Consider the following 19,873-nt stretch of genomic DNA (forward strand, 5'->3'; position numbering starts at 1 on the left):
AGCCTTTGGCGCAGCCAAAAGGCCGTCAAAGGGTGTGAGCCATTTGCTGCCCTTCGCTGATGTTTGGTGATGTTAAAGCTTCTCTAGTTTAATCTGAAACTCACCAGGCCTTTTATCTCCTGTATCCAATTTTCCAACTCTATCTGTCCATGAAATGTCTGAGAATATGACCCTGTTCTTTTAATGTAACTGTGCATTGTTATATCTCTGTGCCCAGGACATACTTGAAAACAAGAGGTAACTCTCAATTTATTTCTTCCTGGTAACACATTTTGATAAATAAATAAAAATAGACAGAGTGCCCAGGCAGCGAGCAGACGTGGCACAGGCAGCGAGCAGACGTGGCACAGGCAGTGAGCAGACGTGGCACAGGCAGCGAGCACAGCCGCATTCATTCTGAACCCCTTCAGTCTACATCTGCGCTCAATGGCTCCCCTCTGCACATAACCAGCGTGCTACGGGTTAATCTCTGCGTTTGCTTACTGCTGTGTTCCCTCAGCCCCACTGTAATAGGGACTTATCCCAATCTAAATAACGCAGCCTCAGAGCGCTGAGAATCCAGCAGAGAGATGGTTAACTGCAGCCCCTCAAGTAACTAGTCTCCACCTGGACTATGGAGAGCTCTGTAAAAAGCCTCATTCGAGACACAGGAGAGAAATTCTGTAGCTCACATTTGGCTGACATAAGGAGACGGAGGACAGACCAGAGATTTCCTTAGCCCACAACTGGGCTGACCTAAGGAAAAGATGATGTCTTGATGCTCACAGAAGGACTGTATGCTGACAGCAGGACAAGGGGACAAGACCTCTATACCTGGACACAGAGAGTGCCATAGCACACAAGGGTGCTGACCCAGGAGAACAGAGAGGCCTTCCCCTACAGCTACAACAACAGAAACATATAAGAGACTTTCTTGTTGGACGTGTGTGTATGTGTGTGTATATATATATATATGTATAGTAATCAGCTTAGCTACCCACCCAGTTAGATGGGGCTGGAGTAAAGGTTTAGTTATTTCTCCAAAGTGGAGTAGGGCTTTATTTTGTTTATTTTGCCTTGTTAAAGGAAAAGGCTCAATAAAGCCAGGATTTAATGTCACCCTAATCGGTCTCCATTAAATGTACCTCTGCACACATCTCTTACACCCACCCACTGGAATGCTAATGCCCTGGAGGACAAAAGGACTCTGAAATCACAGCTGCATTCATTCCGAACCCCTTCAGTCTACATTTGCGTCGCCCCAAAGGGCAGCCAAAGGGTGTGCGCCATTTGTTGACGTCTGTTGGTGTTAAAGTTGCTCTATTTCAATCTGAAACTCTCCAACCCTTTTATCCCCTGCACCCAAAACAGAGAGCACAAAGGGCACATGGAGCGAGCAGACATGGCACAGGTAGTAAACAGTGCACAGAGGGCACAGGCAGCGAGCAGACATGGCAGAGGTAGTAAACAGTGCACAGAGGGCACAGGCAGCGAGCAGACATGGCACAGGTAGTAAACAGTGCACAGAGGGCACAGGCAGCGAGCAGACATGGCACAGGTAGTAAGCAGGGCACCGAAGGCACAGGGAGCGAGCAGACGTGGCACAGGTAGTAAGCAGGGCACAGTGAGTGAGCAGACGTGGCACAGGTAGTAAGCAGGGCACAGGGAGTGAGCAGACGTGGCACAGGTAGTAAGCAGGACACAGGGAGCGAGCAGACATGGCACAGGTAGTAAGCAGGGCAGAAGGAGCGAGCAGACATGGCACAGGTAGTAAGCAGGGCAGAAGGAGCGAGCAGGCATGGCACAGGTAGTAAGCAGGGCACCGAAGGCACAGGGAGCGAGCAGACGTGGCACAGGTAGTAAGCAGGGCACAGGGAGTGAGCAGACGTGGCACAGGTAGTAAGCAGGACACAGGGAGCGAGCAGACATGGCACAGGTAGTAAGCAGGGCACAGGGAGCGAGCAGACATGGCACAGGTAGTAAGCAGGGCACAGGGAGCGACTAGACGTGGCACAGGTAGTAAGCAGGGCACGGGAGCGACCAGACATGGCACAGGTAGTAAACAGTGCACAGAGGGCACAGGCAGCGAGCAGACATGGCACAGGTAGTAAGCAGGGCATAGGGAGCGAGCAGACATGCACAGGTAGTAAGCAGGGCACAGGCAGCGAACAGACGTGGCACAGGTAGTAAGCAGGGCACAGGGAGTGAGCAGACGTGGTACAGGGAGTGAGCAGGACACAGGGAGCGAGCAGACGTGGCACAGGTAGTAAGCAGGGCACGGGAGCGACCAGACATGGCACAGGTAGTAAACAGTGCACAGAGGGCACAGGCAGCGAGCAGACATGGCACAGGTAGTAAGCAGGGCATAGGGAGCGAGCAGACATGCACAGGTAGTAAGCAGGGCACAGGGAGCAACCAGACGTGGCACAGGTAGTAAGCAGGGCACCGAGGGCACAGGGAGCGAGCAGAAATGGCAAAGGTAGTAAGCAGGGCACAGAGGGAACAGGCAGCGGGCAGGCATGGCACAGGTAGTAAGCAGGGCACAGAGGGAACAGACAGCAAGCAGACGTGGCAAAGGTAGTAAGCAGGGCACAAGGAGCAAGCAGGCATGGCACAGGTAGTAAGCAGGGCACCGAAGGCACAGGGAGCGAGCAGACGTGGCACAGGTAGTAAGCAGGGCACAGGGAGTGAGCAGACGTGGCACAGGTAGTAAGCAGGGCACAGGGAGTGAGCAGGCGTGGCACAGGTAGTAAGCAGGGCACAGGGAGTGAGCAGACGTGGCACAGGTAGTAAGCAGGGCACAGGGAGCGAGCAGACATGGCACAGGTAGTAAGCAGGGCACAGGGAGCGAGCAGACGTGGCACAGGTAGTAAGCAGGGCACAGGGAGTGAGCAGACGTGGCACAGGTAGTAAGCAGGGCACAGGGAGTGAGCAGACATGGCACAGGTAGTAAGCAGGGCACAGGGAGCGAGCAGGCATGGCACAGGTAGTAAGCAGGGCACCGAAGGCACAGGGAGCGAGCAGACGTGGCACAGGTAGTAAGCAGGGCACAGGGAGTGAGCAGACATGGCACAGGTAGTAAGCAGGGCACAGAGGGAACAGGCAGCGAGCAGACGTGGCACAGGTAGTAAGCAGGGCACAGAGGGCACAAGGAGAAGCCAGGAAGGGCACAGCCGAATGTGGCAGAAGTACCCCCAGGAGGGACCCACCGGTTGCCTTGCGTTTTCCAGCCTTGTTCCTCTTGAGCTCGATGTCCAGGACGTCGCAAAGCGCGGTCAGCTCGATGAGCGCCAGCGTGGGCACCTGCTTCATGTCGGGAGGGGACAGGTCCGAAATCCGCGTCACTCCCAGCCGTCCCTTCCGGATCTGAAACTTCTGCGCACACACCGCGTCCGGATCAGCCCGGTGCCGCCACAGTACCGCTGCTTTTACTAACATACACACCGCGCAGCTACACAGACAGGCTCAGGACGGGGTTATTTCACGGGCGGACGGTCACTACATTATTTCCTGCACTTTTGTTTCCTGTTTAACCCCCGAGTGCCAGGGGGCACGCTCCGCATTTCTATTCTGTGTCGGTCAGTGTATCGGGGCCTCCGTGTGCGCCATCTTGTAGTGTCAATAGGAGGAGTTATAGGGAGAGATTATATGGGGTAATAGGAGGAGTTATAGGTGGCGGTTATATGGGGTAATAGGAGGAGTTATAGGGAGGAGTTATATGGGGTAATAGGAGGAGTTATAGGGAGGGGTTATATGGGGTAATAGGAGGAGTTATAGGGAGGAGTTATATGGGGTAATAGGAGGAGTTATAGGGAGGAGTTATATGGGGTAATAGGAGGAGTTATAGGGAGGGGTTATATGGGGTAATAGGAGGAGTTATAGGGAGGGGTTATATGGGGTAATAGGAGGAGTTATAGGGAGCGGTTATATGGGGTAATAGGAGGAGTTATAGGGAGCTTTTATATGGGGTAATAGGAGTTATAGGGAGGGGTTATATGGGGTAATAGGAGGAGTTATAGGGAGCTGTTATATGGGGTAATAGGAGGAGTTATAGGGAGCGGTTATATGGGGTAATAGGAGGAGTTATAGGGAGCGGTTATATGGGGTAATAGGAGGAGTTATAGGGAGCTTTTATATGGGGTAATAGGAGTTATAGGGAGGGGTTATATGGGGTAATAGGAGGAGTTATAGGGAGCTGTTATATGGGGTAATAGGAGGAGTTATAGGGAGGGGTTATATGGGTAATAGGAGGAGTTATAGGGAGCGGTTATATGGGGTAATAGGAGGAGTTATAGGGAGCGGTTATATGGGGTAATAGGAGGAGTTATAGGGAGAGGTTATATGGGGTAATAGGAGGAGTTATTGGGAGCGGTTATATGGGGTAATAGGAGCAGTTATAGGGAGGGGTTATATGGGGTAATAGGAGGAGTTATAGGGAGGGGTTATATGGGTAATAGGAGGAGTTATAGGATCTGTTATATGGGTAATAGGAGGAGTTATAGGGAGGGGTTATATGGGGTAATAGGAGGAGTTATAGGGAGGGGTTATATGGGGTAATAGGAGGAGTTATAGGGAGGGGTTATATGGGTAATAGGAGGAGTTATAGGATCTGTTATATGGGTAATAGGAGGAGTTATAGGGAGGGGTTATATGGGGTAATAGGAGGAGTTATAGGGAGGGGTTATATGGGGTAATAGGAGGAGTTATAGGGAGGGGTTATATGGGTAATAGGAGGAGTTATAGGGAGCGGTTATATGGGGTAATAGGAGGAGTTATAGGGAGCGGTTATATGGGTAATAGGAGGAGTTATAGGGAGGGGTTATATGGGGTAATAGGAGGAGTTATAGGGAGTGGTAATATGGGGTAATAGGAGGAGTTATAGGGAGTGGTAATATGGGGTAATAGGAGGAGTTATAGGGAGCGGTAATATGGGGTAATAGGAGGAGTTATAGGGAGTGGTAATATGGGGTAATAGGAGGAGTTATAGGGAGTGGTTATATGGGGTAATAGGAGGAGTTATAGGGAGCGGTTATATGGGGTAATAGGAGGAGTTATAGGGAGTGGTAATATGGGGTAATAGGAGGAGTTATAGGGAGCGGTTTTATGGGGTAATAGGAGGAGTTATAGGGAGTGGTAATATGGGGTAATAGGAGGAGTTATAGGGAGCGGTTTTATGGGGTAATAGGAGGAGTTATAGGGAGTGGTAATATGGGGTAATAGGAGGAGTGGTAATATGGGGCATTTCTGGCATCCAACAATTTAGCAGAAAACGTCCTGTACGTTTGATGGAACTGTTCAATAAAAACAACAACTTCCGAGCCTCGAACATTCAAGTACGACTCCTTATCAATACACGGTGAAGATGTCTTTCCGGCACCGGAGAAGAGGTGAGCTTCAGTCCAATGAATGTGACCAAAAATCTCCTCCAGCTCGGGGAAGACACTTCACGTCATTTTGAAAAGGGGCCCACAGATACTGGCCGAGTGGGCTATACACGAAGGGCAGTCGCAGGTTTCCACGGCCGATCCGGTCAATGCCGTTTAACGCAGGATGGGGGGGCGTTATACCGCAGCGGACGTTCGTGGCTGACCCTAGAAGAAGCATAGATAGACCAAGGGGTCCTTGCCACAATCCCTTTGTTAAAACTCACAGGAAGGGGTCCCGGCTTCTCGGTCCTGCTCCCCTCTTGCGCCTCCCAACCTTTCAGCCTGGCTGCCGCCTGCTCCGAATACGCCGCATCGGTATCAAAAACCTCTTCGTTCACCGGGAGAGCGTTGGAAGAAGCTGATGGGGCGGCTGTGGGGCAAGGGAGAGAGGCTGCTTATTTAAAGGGGTGCACCCTAAAAAAAATGCACTACCGGAACCATCCCCCTGTGACCCAACATGAAGGATGAGGGGGGGCAGGACACGGAATCAGAATACAGCTTGGTATTATTATCGCCAGCATGGAGATTTCACCCCGAAATATATCACACCCCATGCGGTGACACAGGCCCACCAAGGATATGCCTTCGGGTCGTCGCTGTCCTCCCGTCTACTTGGTTTGCTAAGTGCATATGATCCATGATGTGACCACACTGTTTGAAGTTTGTCTATGTCCTGTCCCTTCTCTGTCGTTCCATGTCTCTCCCTCTCAATGTGACCATCCTGTCTCTTCTCTGTCCTTCCATGTCTCTCCCTCTCAATGTGACCATCCTGTCTCTTCTCTCTGTCCTGCCATGTCTCTCCCTCTCAATGTCACCGTCCTGTCCCTTCTCTGTCGTTCCATGTCTCTCCCTCTCAATGTCACTGTCCTGTCCCTTCTCTGTCCTGCCATGTCTCTCCCTCTCAATGTCACCGTCCTGTCCCTTCTCTGTCGTTCCATGTCTCTCCCTCTCAATGTCACCGCCCTGTCCCTTCTCTCTGTCCTGCCATGTCTCTCCCTCTCAATGTGACCGTCCTGTCTCTTCTCTCTGTCCTGCCATGTCTCTCCCTCTCAATGTCACCGCCCTGTCCCTTCTCTCTGTCCTGCCATGTCTCTCCCTCTCAATGTGACCGTCCTGTCCCTTCTCTGTCCTTCCATGTCTCTCCCTCTCAATGTGACCATCCTGTCTCTTCTCTCTGTCCTTCCATGTCTCTCCCTCTCAATGTGACCATCCTGTCCCTTCTCTCTGTCCTTCCATGTCTCTCCCTCTCAATGTCACTGTCCTGTCCCTTCTCTCTGTCCTGCCATGTCTCTCCCTCTCAATGTCACCGTCCTGTCTCTTCTCTCTGTCCTGCCATGTCTCTCCCTCTCAATGTCACCGTCCTGTCCCTTCTCTGTCCTTCCATGTCTCTCCCTCTCAATGTCACCGTCCTGTCCCTTCTCTGTCCTTCCATGTCTCTCCCTCTCAATGTCACCGCCCTGTCCCTTCTCTCTGTCCTTCCATGTCTCTCCCTCTCAATGTCACCGCCCTGTCCCTTCTCTCTGTCCTTCCATGTCTCTCCCTCTCAATGTCACCGCCCTGTCCCTTCTCTCTGTCCTTCCATGTCTTTCCCTCTCAATGTCACCGTCCTGTCCCCTCTCTCTGTCCTGCCATGTCTCTCCCTCTCAATGTGACCATCCTGTCCCTTCTCTCTGTCCTTCCATGTCTCTCCCTCTCAAGGTGACCATCCTGTCTCTTCTCTCTGTCACTGTTCCTCTGCCTCGTAACACCCCAGGAACACGGATATGGGAGTTAGGAAAGGCTGGGGGTACCAGGGAAGGGCTCACTCCCGTGGTGACCAAGTCCCATCGCCAGCAGAAGGAATGAACGATAAACTATGATGGAGGCGAGGTTGGGAAACACACCACACAGCAACCTACGGGTGTCACAGTGTAATAAAAATTCACACACCCTTAACTTCCCAGAATTGTACACACAGCCACAGCAGGGCCTTCCTTACATTTTGGGGTGTTCCCAGGAGCCGTAGGGGCAAGGTGACGCACCTTCTGCTCCGTCCCGTTTTCCTCTGGAAGACTTTCCTGAAAACAGAGTGGTTTGTGAAAACAGGGGCCCGGGAAACAGAAAGAGTGTGAGCGCACACACACACACACACACACACACACATTCTGTAAGGATCCGTAGAGATCCAATATACCGGCAGAACACTAGAGATAATCACAAAAAGTGGTTTATTGGGTCAAAAATGCTAACTGTGACTAGACTAACTATTTACCCTTTACCGTGCACCCCACCTGCCTCTGCTGAGGCCTTTTTTTCAGTGCGTGCTGAGAAATAGAATATATATCAACTGTAAATATTACTGTATGTTCATTTGCATGTCTTAGACAGGTCTGCAACCCTGTCTTTCCCCATTCTCGCCCAGCACACAGCATTTCCACTGCAGCAAGGGATTCTGGGAAATGATATGCAAATGAGCACACAGTGCCACCTTTTGTCTCAAGCTCGTATTACACAAGCAGCATGCATTGGCTTGAGGATTTGCTTGTGTAATACGAGCTTGAGACAAAAGGTGGCACTGTGTGCTCATTTGCATGTCATTTCCCAGAATCCCTTGCTGCAGTGGAAACGCTGTTTGCTGAGTGATAATGGTTTAAGGCAGGGGTGCAGACCTGTCTAAGACATGCAAATAAACATACAGTAATATTTACAGTTGCTATATGCTTTACTGTGGAGGGTTTTTGTCACTTTTTTTACCCACCATAACCTTAATAATTGTGGTATATAAATATACACACACACACACACACACACACACTATCTCAGTACCGTGTTAGCCGAGCTATAATAATCAAAACTGAATAGACGATACCGTTCTGTGGCTAATTAAATGCTTTTATTTGTGCGAGCTTTCGAGATAGACTGATCTCTTCTTCTGGCGATGGTACAATGAATGAAGCAAGCAAAGGGTTTTACTCAAAAACAGTAACTCTTGGAATGTTATCTGTGGCTGAACCTATCCCTCCCCCCTGTGTAGTGCGGGGAGGGATGGAGGGATGGGCTCTAGTCACATTCCAAGGTACACTGTTTTTGAGTAAACCCCTTGCTTGCTTTATTCAATGTAGCATCGCCGGGAAGAAGAGATCAGTGTATCTCGAAAGTTCGCATATCTATATCTATCTAACTATATATATATATCTGTGTGTCCTGAAAGTACCGTCAGATGTGAATAAAGTATTGTGCCCCCAATTAAAAAGTCATAACGACTGGGCCACTGATTGAGCCGCTTGTGCTGAAGCAGGGATATCCTGAAAACCTTGACCAGGTTGGTGGCCCTTGAGGACTGGAGTTGGCCAACCCCTGGCTTACGCTTTCCCTGTACACACAAGGAAATGAAGCTCGACCCTCAGGGGGCCAGTCTCCCTCATTTTGAGGCGGGGGGGTGGAGGGGGTGGGGGGGATGGTCAGCCTGACTTAATGGGGTTTCACTGATAAAATTGAGCACATCTGCATAAAAATTAAATTTTTCAGACAAGAACCCCCCAATCTGTTGGATTCGGGTCCTTGGAGGTAATGTCCCGGCAGGGATGGGGGGTTGGGGGTTTGGGGGGTGCGCCCCCGGGAGGTACTTACGTAGATGCCGGCTCTCTTGAACACGTCGCGGACGTCCCGGGCCGGGTGTTTGCAGCGCTTGCGCACGGAGCGGGAGTAGTGATCCACGCGGCGCTGTACGGCCGCCGCCTGCGTGGGGGTCAGGGTGGAGAGCAGCAGGACGTGGTCAGCGGGGGGAGTCTGGTCCCCAATCAGAGTGGACAGACCTGTGTCCTGCAGCCAGTCGGCCTCTGCCTCACCCTCTAGGACAAAAACAGAGATCATCACCTCTAGGTCTGGATGGGCACAGGGATACAGAGCCCGGCACCTATAGGCTCAGACGGCACAGGGATACAGAGCCTGGCACCTATAGGCTCAGACAGCACAGGGATACAGCGCCCGGCACCTATACAGTCATGTGAAAAAGAAAGTATGGTTTTACATATCAGGACATAATAACAATCAACTGTTCCTTAGCAGGTCTTAAAATTAGGTAAATACAACCTCAGATGAACAACAACACATGACATATTACACCGGGTCATGGTTTATTTAACACAAATAAAGCCAAAATGGAGAAACCATGTGTGACAAACTAAGTACAGCTTATGATTCAATAGCTTGTAGAACCACCTTTAGCAGCAATAACTTGAGGTAATCGTTTTCTGTATGACTTTATCAGTCTCTCACATCGTTGTGGAGGAATTTTGGCCCACTCTTCTTTACAACGTTGCTTCAGTTCATTGAGGTTTGTGGGCATTTGTTTATGCACAGCTCTCTTAAGGTCCAGCCACAGCATTTCAATCGGGTTGAGGCTGGACTTTGACTGGGCCATTGCAACACCTTGATTCTTTTCTTTTTCAGCCATTCTGCTGTAGATTTGCTGGTGTGCTTGGGATCATTGTCCTGTTGCATGACCCAATTTCGGCCAAGCTTTAGCTGTCGGACAGATGGCCACACATTTGACTCTAGAATACTTTGGCATACAGAGGAGTTCGTGGTCGACTCAATGACTGCAAGGTTGTCAGGTCCTGTTGCTGCAAAACAAGCCGAAATCATCACCCCTCCACCACCGTGCTTGACAGTTGGTATGAGGTGTTTGTGCTGATATGCTGTGTTTGGTTTTCACCAAACGTGGCGCTGTCCATTATGGCCAAACATCTCCACATTGGTCTCGTCTGTCCAAAGGACATTGTTCCAGAAGTCTTGTGGTTTGTTCAGATGCAACTTTGCAAACCTAAGCCGTGCTGCCATGTTCTTTTTAGAGAGAAGAGGCTTTCTCCTGGTGTAACCCTTCCAAACAAACCATACTTGTTCAGTCTTTTTCTAATTGTACTGTCATGAACTTTAACATTTAACATGCTAACTGAGGCCTGTAGAGTCTGAGATGTAACTCTTGTTTTTGCAATTTCTCTGAGCATTGCACGGTCTGACCTTGGGGTGAATTTGCTGGGACGTCCACTCCTGGGAAGATTGGCAATTGTCTTGAATGTTTCCCACTTTTGAATAATCTTTCTCACTGTAGAATGATGGACTTTAAATTGTTTGGAAATGGCCTGATAACCCTTCCCAGATTGATGGGCAGCAACAATTGCTTCTCTAAGATCATTGCGGATGTCTTTCCTCCTTGGCATTGTGTTAACACACACCTGAATGCTCCAGACCAGCAAACTGCTAAAACTTCGGCTTTTATAGAGGTGGTCACACTTGCTGATGATCAATTAATCAAGGGCATTTGATTAGCAGCACCTGTCTGCTACTTAGCATCTTAATCCCTATGGAAGCAGTAAGGGCGTACTTAGTTTTTCACACATGGCTTCTCCATTTTGGCTTTATTTGTGTTAAATAAATCATGACACGGTGTAATATGTCATGTGTTGTTGTTCATCTGAGGTTGTATTTACCTAATTTTAACACCTGCTAAGGAACAGATGATTGTTATTATGTCCTGATATGTAAAACCATGGAATTCAAAGAGGGTGTACTTTCTTTTTCACATGACTGTAGGCATGGACGGCACAGGGATACAGAGCCCGGCACCTATAGGCATGGACGGCATAGGGATACAGAGCCCGGCACCTATAGGCATGGACGGCACAGGAATACAGAGCCCGGCACCTAAAGGCTCTTTGTGACAGGGACATAGTATGGAGTACAGGCCCACCTACAGTATTACTTGTGCGCTGCATTACAGAAATGAAACCTTCATAAAAAGGAGTTCCTCCTACAGAAATCTCCCCCCCCCCCCCCATTTCCCCTACAGAAATCTCCCCCATTCCCCCAGTGTTCCCGTTGAAAAAGCAGAACATTTTAACGAGGTAACATTGTCTATTGTTACAGTTTGCAGCTCTAACTGCTGGGAAACATTGGCAACAAATGATCCCAAACAGGAAAGTGTTGCAAAGATCTTGCACTGCTGGGGAGGTGCTAAACCTGCTATAGAAATCAAAGGAGGCTCAATAAATTAAAAATGGCCCGGAGTTGATTTTTTTTTTTTTTAAACAATGGTATGTATTATCTAATACTCCAGAACTGATTTGTTTTAAAAAGTAAATCCTCATAAGATATCCCGTTCTGTTGCTTTTATCCCAAACATCCTGAACCACACACGCTTTTGGACGTGGTACATAGTGTCCCTGCCGTTTATTAATATTAGTGAGATTGATTACACTATTTGTGAGATAATGTCCCTTTTGGGAACAAAAGTACAATGTCTGTGTCCTTCATATATTTCCGTGACCCGTGACCTCGCATTTTGAAGGAGCAATCCCAGCAATATATCCTACGTGTTTTTTATTTAATTAATCCGTTCTGTAGTATTAGGTACTTGCTACCTTGTTTAATTTAAACATTCAACACATTGCCATTTTTAATGAGTTTTAATACGCTGAGCCTCCTTTGATTCCTATAGCAGGATTTAGCCACCTCCCCAGCAGTGCAAGATCTTTGCAACACTTTCCTGTTTGGGATAATTTGTTGTCAATATTCCCAGCCGGTTGAGTTGCAAGCTGTAACAACAGATAATGTTACCTTAGTAATATCAGGATACATTGTAGCTGCTGAATTTCACTGGCTGAAGGAAGATCATGTGACCAGACAGGCACTAAATGCAATTGATTCACTGCTAGAGAGAGGGCAGGGCTCAAAAAGGTGATGCTGTTTCAGAAGGGAAAGGGGATGTGACTTTGTAAATGGTTGCTATAGGAACTCAAAATGCTTGTTACATTAGAATACATTTAACATTTCTTTAAAATAGTTTTTTTAATTTTCATTTTAAATGCCACAAGTATTTTATCATAGTACAGAACTGATTGATTTTAAAACACATGTAGGATATTGCTTGAACGGCAGCATTAAAATGCTTGGACTGGATCGTTAAATATTACAATGAAAAGTTATATATTAATTATCCGTCATATCCCATTTTTTCCCATAAAGATATCAAGTGTGCACAATGAGGGACTTATGTCTCTGTTCTTGTTCTGTATACAGTATTTCGGACTACATACTAATTAGATTTATAATGCCTTTGAATAAACCTTTTTGTTTTTTGCTCTGTACGATTTATTGATAGATTTACCCATCTTTACGTAATATTAAAATGAATGTTATAACTTGGGGCGTCACTTTGCGGGTGTCACCGAAAGGGGGGTGGGGTCACTTACCCTCTGGGGTCCTGGGTTCGGGGGGGCTCCCCTCCTCCGCGTCGGACCCGCGAGCCTGCTGGATGTTCTCCAACTCCCGCCAGAAGTCGCTCATGGAGAAGGGGTCCGAGTCTTGCCTGGAGGGGACGGCGGGGGGTCCACTCATTTTGCACGGGAAGGCGCCGGGGCTGCGACAGGGGGGGGGGAGAGGCGACAGAGGGATGAACGAGGGGAGCGGGCATCGAGGCAGGGCGGTCTGCGCAATGGGACCAGTGCGTCACTCCGCCGCCTCGCCAGCAAAATAAGTTCATGTAGTGGGGTTAGCAGTTAGGGTAGGGGTTAAGGATAGGGTTTTTTTTAGGATAAGGGGCTATTTAGGGTAAGGGGTACAATACGAATCATCCTTCTTGCTCAGTGTTGACAGCGTATAAAGCTCTGTACATAGAGTCTCCCTGCTCCGAAGAGCTGACAGTCTAATTCTGGTGAGTGAGGCACAGTGGGATTTGGCCAAGGAGAGCGGGCGCTGAAATTCACCATATCTCACCGCGGAGATATCACCGCGGAGAGAGACTCCTCCCGGGATAGAGAGTACAAAGTATGCAGGATTTACACGCAGGCTACAGCAGGTCCCCAACACCCCGGGGGAGAGCACATACCACTCACTCCCTCCTAATACACAGTAACACATACCCCTCACCCCCTCCTAATACACAGTAACACATACCCCTCACCCCCTCCTAATACACAGTAACACATACCCCTCACCCCCCACTCCTAATACACAGGGGCACATACCACTCACTCCCTCCTAATACACAGTAACACATACCCCTCACCCCTAATACAGTAACACATACCCCTCACCCCCTCCTAATACACAGTAACACATACCCCTCACCCCCTCCTAATACACAGTAACACATACCCCTCACCCCCTCCTAATACACAGTAACACATACCCCTCACCCCCCACTCCTAATACACAGGGGCACATACCACTCACTCCCTCCTAATACACAGTAACACATACCCCTCACCCCTAATACAGTAACACATACCCCTCACCCCCTCCTAATACACAGTAACACATACCCCTCACCCCCTCCTAATACACAGTAACACATACCCCTTACCCCCTCCTAATACACAGTAACACATACCCCTCACCCCCCACTCCTAATACACAGGGGCACATACCACTCACCCCCTCCTAATACACAGTAACACATACCCCTCACCCCTAATACAGTAACACATACCCCTCACCCCCTCCTAATACACAGTAACACATACCCCTCACCCCCTCCTAATACACAGTAACACATACCCCTCACCCCCTCCTAATACACAGTAACACATACCCCTCACCCCCCACTCCTAATACACAGGGGCACATACCACTCACCCCCTCCTAATACACAGTAACACATACCCCTCACCCCCTCCTAATACACAATAACACATACCCCTCACCCCCTCCTAATACACAGTAATACATACCCCTCACCCCCTCCTAATACACAGTAACACATACCCCTCACCCCCTCCTAATACACAGTAACACATACCCCTCACCCCCTCCTAATACACAGCAACACATACCCCTCACCCCCCACTCCTAATACACAGGGGCACATACCACTCACCCCTCCTAATACACAGGGGCACATACCACTCACCCCTCCTAATACACAGGGGCACATACCACTCACCCCTCCTAATACACAGGGGCACATACCATTCACCCCTCCTAATACACAGGAGCACATACCACTCACCCCCTCCTAATACACAGTAACACATACCCCTTACCCCCCACTCCTAATACAGAAACACATACCCTACCCCCACTCCTAATACACAGGGTCACATACCCCTCACCCCCTCCTAATACACAGGGTCACATACCCCTCACCCCCTCCTAATACAGAAACACATACCCCTCACCCCCCACTCCTAATACACAGGGGCACATACCACTCACCCCTCCTAATACACAGGGGCACATACCACTCACCCCTCCTAATACACAGGAGCACATACCACTCACCCCTCATAATACACAGGGGCACATACCACTCACCCCTCCTAATACACAGGAGCACATACCACTCACCCCTCCTAATACACAGTAACACATACCCCTCACCCCTAATACAGTAACACATACCCCTCACCCCCTCCTAATACACAGTAACACATACCCCTCGCCCCTAATACAGTAACACATACCACTCACCCCTCCTAATACACAGTAACACATACCCATCACCCCTAATACAGTAACACATACCACTCACCCCCTCCTAATACACAGTAACACATACCCCTCACCCCTAATACAGTAACACATAGCCCTCACCCCCTCCTAATACACAGTAACACATACCCCTCGCCCCTAATACAGTAACACATACCCCTCACCCCCTCCTAATACACAGTAACACATACCCCTCACCCCTAATACAGTAACACATACCCCTCACCCCCTCCTAATACACAGCAACACATACCCCTCACCCCCCACTCCTAATACACAGGGGCACATACCACTCACCCCTCCTAATACACAGGGGCACATACCACTCACCCCTCCTAATACACAGGGGCACATACCACTCACCCCTCCTAATACACAGTAACACATACCCCTCACCCCCCACTCCTAATACAGAAACACATACCCTACCCCCACTCCTAATACATAGGGTCACATACCCCTCACCCCCTCCTAATACAGAAACACATACCCTACCCCCACTCCTAATACACAGTAACACATACCCTACCCCCTCCTAATACACAGCAACACATACCCTACCCCCACTCCTAATACACAGGGGCACATACCCCTCACCTTCTTCTAATAGAGGCACATACACCTCCCCCATTCCTACTGCACAAGGAGACATGCCCCTCACCTCCTCCTAATACACAGCGACCCATACCCCTCTTACCTCTGAATATACAGGGACACATACACCTCTCACCCCCCTAGTACACAGATATCAGGGGCACACACCTACCCCACCTACTACAGACTTCAGGGTAACATACCTCTTAATCTCTCCCCCCCCCCTCTATTACACATACACAAATACCTCTCCCCCCCTCATAAAAAACACAGGCAGCTATACCTCTCACCCCTGCTCCTAATACAAGGACACAAATCTGATTGAAAGAGAAGGGCAGAACCGGAACGTGATGCACATTACAGCGCCTCCCCTCTGCGCCTCCCCGCAGTCCCCGTCCCTTTACCTGCACCCCATCTACGCACCTCTTCCCTGCCGGACTGGACCTACACCCCGTCAGTGACTGGAAGCGCCGCTAGGGAGTTAACCCCTTCCCTGCTGGACTGGACCTACACCCCGTCAGTGACTGGAAGCGCCGCTAGGGAGTTAACCCCTTCCCTGCCGGACCTACACCCCGTCAGTGACTGGAAGCGCCGCTAGGGCGTTAACCCCTTCCCTGCTGGACTGGACCTACACCCCGTTAGTGACTGGAAGCGCCTCTAGGGGGTTAACCCCTTCCATGCTGGACTGGACCTACACCCCGTCAGTGACTGGAAGCGCCGCTAGGGAGTTAACCCCTTCCCTGCTGGACTGGACCTACAACCCTGTCAGTGACAGGAAGCGCCTCTAGGGGTTAACCCCTTCCATGCTGGACTGGACCTACACCCCGTCAGTGACTGGAAGCGCCGCTAGGGAGTTAACCCCTTCCCTGCTGGACTGGACCTACAACCCTGTCAGTGACCGGAAGCGCCTCTAGGGGGTTAACTCCTTCCATGCTGGACTGGACCTACACCCCGTCAGTGACTGGAAGCGCCGCTAGGGAGTTAACCCCTTCCCTGCTGGACTGGACCTACAACCCTGTCAGTGACCGGAAGCGCCTCTAGGGGGTTAACCCCTTCCATGCTGGACTGGACCTACACCCCGTCAGTGACTGGAAGCGCCGCTAGGGAGTTAACCCCTTCCCTGCTGGACTGGAGCTACAAACCTGTCAGTGACAGGAAGCGCCTCTAGGGGGTTAACCCCTTCCATGCTGGACTGGACCTACACCCCGTCAGTGACTGGAAGCGCCGCTAGGGAGTTAACCCCTTCCCTGCTGGACTGGACCTACAACCCTGTCAGTGACAGGAAGCGCCTCTAGGGGTTAACCCCTTCCATGCTGGACTGGACCTACACCCCGTCAGTGACTGGAAGCGCCGCTAGGGAGTTAACCCCTTCCCTGCTGGACTGGACCTACAACCCTGTCAGTGACCGGAAGCGCCTCTAGGGGGTTAACTCCTTCCATGCTGGACTGGACCTACACCCCGTCAGTGACTGGAAGCGCCGCTAGGGAGTTAACCCCTTCCCTGCTGGACTGGACCTACAACCCTGTCAGTGACCGGAAGCGCCTCTAGGGGGTTAACCCCTTCCATGCTGGACTGGACCTACACCCCGTCAGTGACTGGAAGCGCCGCTAGGGAGTTAACCCCTTCCCTGCTGGACTGGAGCTACAAACCTGTCAGTGACAGGAAGCGCCTCTAGGGGGTTAACCCCTTCCATGCTGGACTGGACCTACACCCCGTCAGTGACTGGAAGCGCCGCTAGGGAGTTAACCCCTTCCCTGCCAGACTGGACCTACATCAGTGCCAGGAGGCGCAGATAAGGAGTTAACCCCTTCCCTACTGGACTGGACCTACACCCTGTCAGTGACAGAACGGGGAAAAACGCCATTAACCGTGTACCTGCCGGTGTGAGGAAGCACGTGGCTGCCGTTCAGGATTTGGGGTCTCGGAATCCGGGTTATAGGAAACCCCACAGAGACGACTTCGGGGTCTTCCATCTCTCCCCTCGCCCCCCCCCCCCCCCCGAGCACAGGAGAGCACGCTCGGGGAACCCTACAACCGCCGGATGAAAAAATAACCCTACATCCAGCCGCCAGAAGAATCTGGAGGGACGCGGCGGAGAGACGGAGCCGAGAGACGCGGCGGGGAGACGGAGCGTTCACCGCTAGCAAGAATCAGATGGGATCCTCCTGATAAGAAGCGTGGGAAGAGTGCTCAAGTACAAGCCTGGTAATGATACTTAAAGTCCAGATCCCATAGGAATAGGTGCATCAATAGGACTTGAAAAATGAGTGTATCCATAAAGCAATTACATGATCCCTGAAAACTGAAGGGGGTAAGTGGAGTGACCACTCACTCTCAATTTCATTGGGAATGTCCATATAGCATAGAGGTATGGTATTCACAGTCACCGCCTAGGTTTGGGTGGACGTGCTGCTGCAGACAGAATCCGAATAGAAGCAAAAAAGTAGACCGCAGCCAAACAGGAGCGAGGAGCGGATCCAATGATGCCAAATTCCTTTATTGGAGTAAACAAAGCATGGAGGGATCCTCCGACAGAGAACCGACACTGGGGCATCGGGAGCCAGAGCGCGACCTCTTCATCTGACCTCTTGCCCACCCCCTCCACAAAAAAAAAAACCCCTTTAGTATTTAGGACTTCAGCTCAGGCTCACCACCCCACCCGTCACAGCGCTGACCCTGTGAAACCAACTCAACTGTTGGGAAGTAACCCAGATCAAGAAGCTTTCTAAACGTGCGACAATACACTCAAAACGAGAGAACGTGGGAGAAATGGGGCTCAAGCCTCGGTATCCAATATCACCACTGACAGAGAGACCAGAACCGCCTCACCACCCCACGTCCTACTGCGTGCCGCGGTTATCGGGAGCAAGAGCTGGGATGCCCTACATGGTGGCCCCCCGTCTCCGTGTGTGTGTGTGTCTCCGTCTCTCTCTCGGTAACTCGCCACACTGGTTCTGCAGCCTCCTCGGATCGGGATTCCTGCAGCTACGCCCGGCGGACGGGGCCGTGTTTAAAGACGGCGGGCCTCACAGGCGACAGGGGGGGGGGGGCGGGACTGCCCCCTTTTCAGCAGCACGTGGAGAGAGCCGAAACGGTACCGGTCCTCTGCCTTGGCATATAACCAGCAGTAGGACGGCTGTAATTCTGCACAGAGATGTCTGGGCACGAAGTGTGCCGTCACATTTAATTTGTCCCACTCTTTTTTTGGGGGGGTGGGGGGGTTATTATAATAATTGCAGACGTATACCAAAGGGGGCGCTCTGCTTCTGGCAACCACCAAGGGGGGGGGGGGGGAACAGCATGGGATTAATTAAAAAGAAGGTGGAGTGTTTTTGTCACTTTTTATTACCCACCATAACTTTTTTTTTTAAATGTCTGGTTATACCCACGTACCAGCTTCACCTGGCATAGCCAGCAACCGGCCTGGCACGGAGGAGACCCAAAAAGGTCGCAAAAGCGGTCTGCGAGTAGGTTCACTGGCTCTGCACTTCTATGACTCAGGCTGCGCAATGCGGCAGGCGTACAAACTTATAGGGGTTCCCATGTTACAATGGATAAGAAGCAAAAAAAAAAAGTGACACGGTGTGCCGATTTGCCTGTCATTACCCAGAAATCCTGGCCGCAGTTGGCAGCACTGTATGTTAAGAGATAATGGGGAAGGGCAGGACAGCAGACTTGCAAAAGCACCACAAGTGGGATTTGTATTTAAAAAAACTGGCTAATTTGGGGCCAAAATATTATATATATATATAATGGAAATATTACTGTATGCTCATTTGCATGTCTTAGACAGGTCTGCAACCCCGCCTTTCACCATTATCACCCAGCACACAGCACTTCCACTGCAGCAAGGGATTCTGGGAAATGACATGCAAATGCGCACACAGTGTCACCTTTTGCTTCAAAACCATTTTTAACATGGTTCCCTATAGGCCTAAGCTTGCTGCATGGTCACAGCTTGCTGCAGTGGAAGCACTGTATGCTGGGGATAATGGCGAAAAGCAGGGTTGCCAACCTGTCTACGACATGTCAATGTGCTCACAAGTGATCTTTGTATTTGATAGATATATATATAGCAAAGTAGATATCCAGAGAGGCCTGGTACTAGTCCCATAAATAATGTAAAGAGTACGATACCATCCAGAAGGGCAGCAGAACAGTATACATACATATACATAAACACTCATTTGCATGTCATTTCCCAGAATCCCTTGCTGCAGTGGAAGTGCTGCGTGATAATGGTGAAAGACAGGGTTGCACACCTGTCTAAGACATGCAAATGAATACACAGTAATATTTCCATTTGCTATATATACACACATATACATATACACACATACATACATATACACATACATGTATATAAAAAAGCGTCATTATTTCACATTCTTTGCAGACGTTTT

At 50.1% G+C, this 19,873-nt stretch overlaps 1 protein-coding gene across 2 annotated transcripts in view; it reads right to left on the reverse strand.

The window, feature by feature from the left end:
* ARHGAP40 (Rho GTPase activating protein 40) overlaps positions 1–18,062 on the reverse strand; it is a 46,656-nt gene extending 28,594 nt beyond the window's left edge. The window contains exons 1-6 of one of the 2 annotated variants that reach the window (XM_075571885.1): positions 17,852–18,062; positions 12,638–12,804; positions 9,015–9,235; positions 7,384–7,462; positions 5,630–5,775; positions 3,189–3,354 (exon numbers count right to left, since the gene is read on the reverse strand). In XM_075571885.1, coding sequence (XP_075428000.1) covers positions 3,189–3,354; positions 5,630–5,775; positions 7,384–7,462; positions 9,015–9,235; positions 12,638–12,782 — 757 coding nt within the window. In that variant the 5' untranslated portion in view covers positions 12,783–12,804; positions 17,852–18,062. Of the gene's footprint in view, positions 1–3,188; positions 3,355–5,629; positions 5,776–7,383; positions 7,463–9,014; positions 9,236–12,637; positions 12,805–17,345 lie in introns of both variants that reach the window. The other variant, XM_075571884.1, reaches the window with a different exon arrangement.
* Positions 18,063–19,873: the final 1,811 nt, after the last annotated feature.

This window comes from Ascaphus truei, chromosome 15, assembly GCF_040206685.1.
Source record: "Ascaphus truei isolate aAscTru1 chromosome 15, aAscTru1.hap1, whole genome shotgun sequence".
Taxonomy (NCBI): Eukaryota; Metazoa; Chordata; class Amphibia; order Anura; family Ascaphidae; genus Ascaphus; species Ascaphus truei.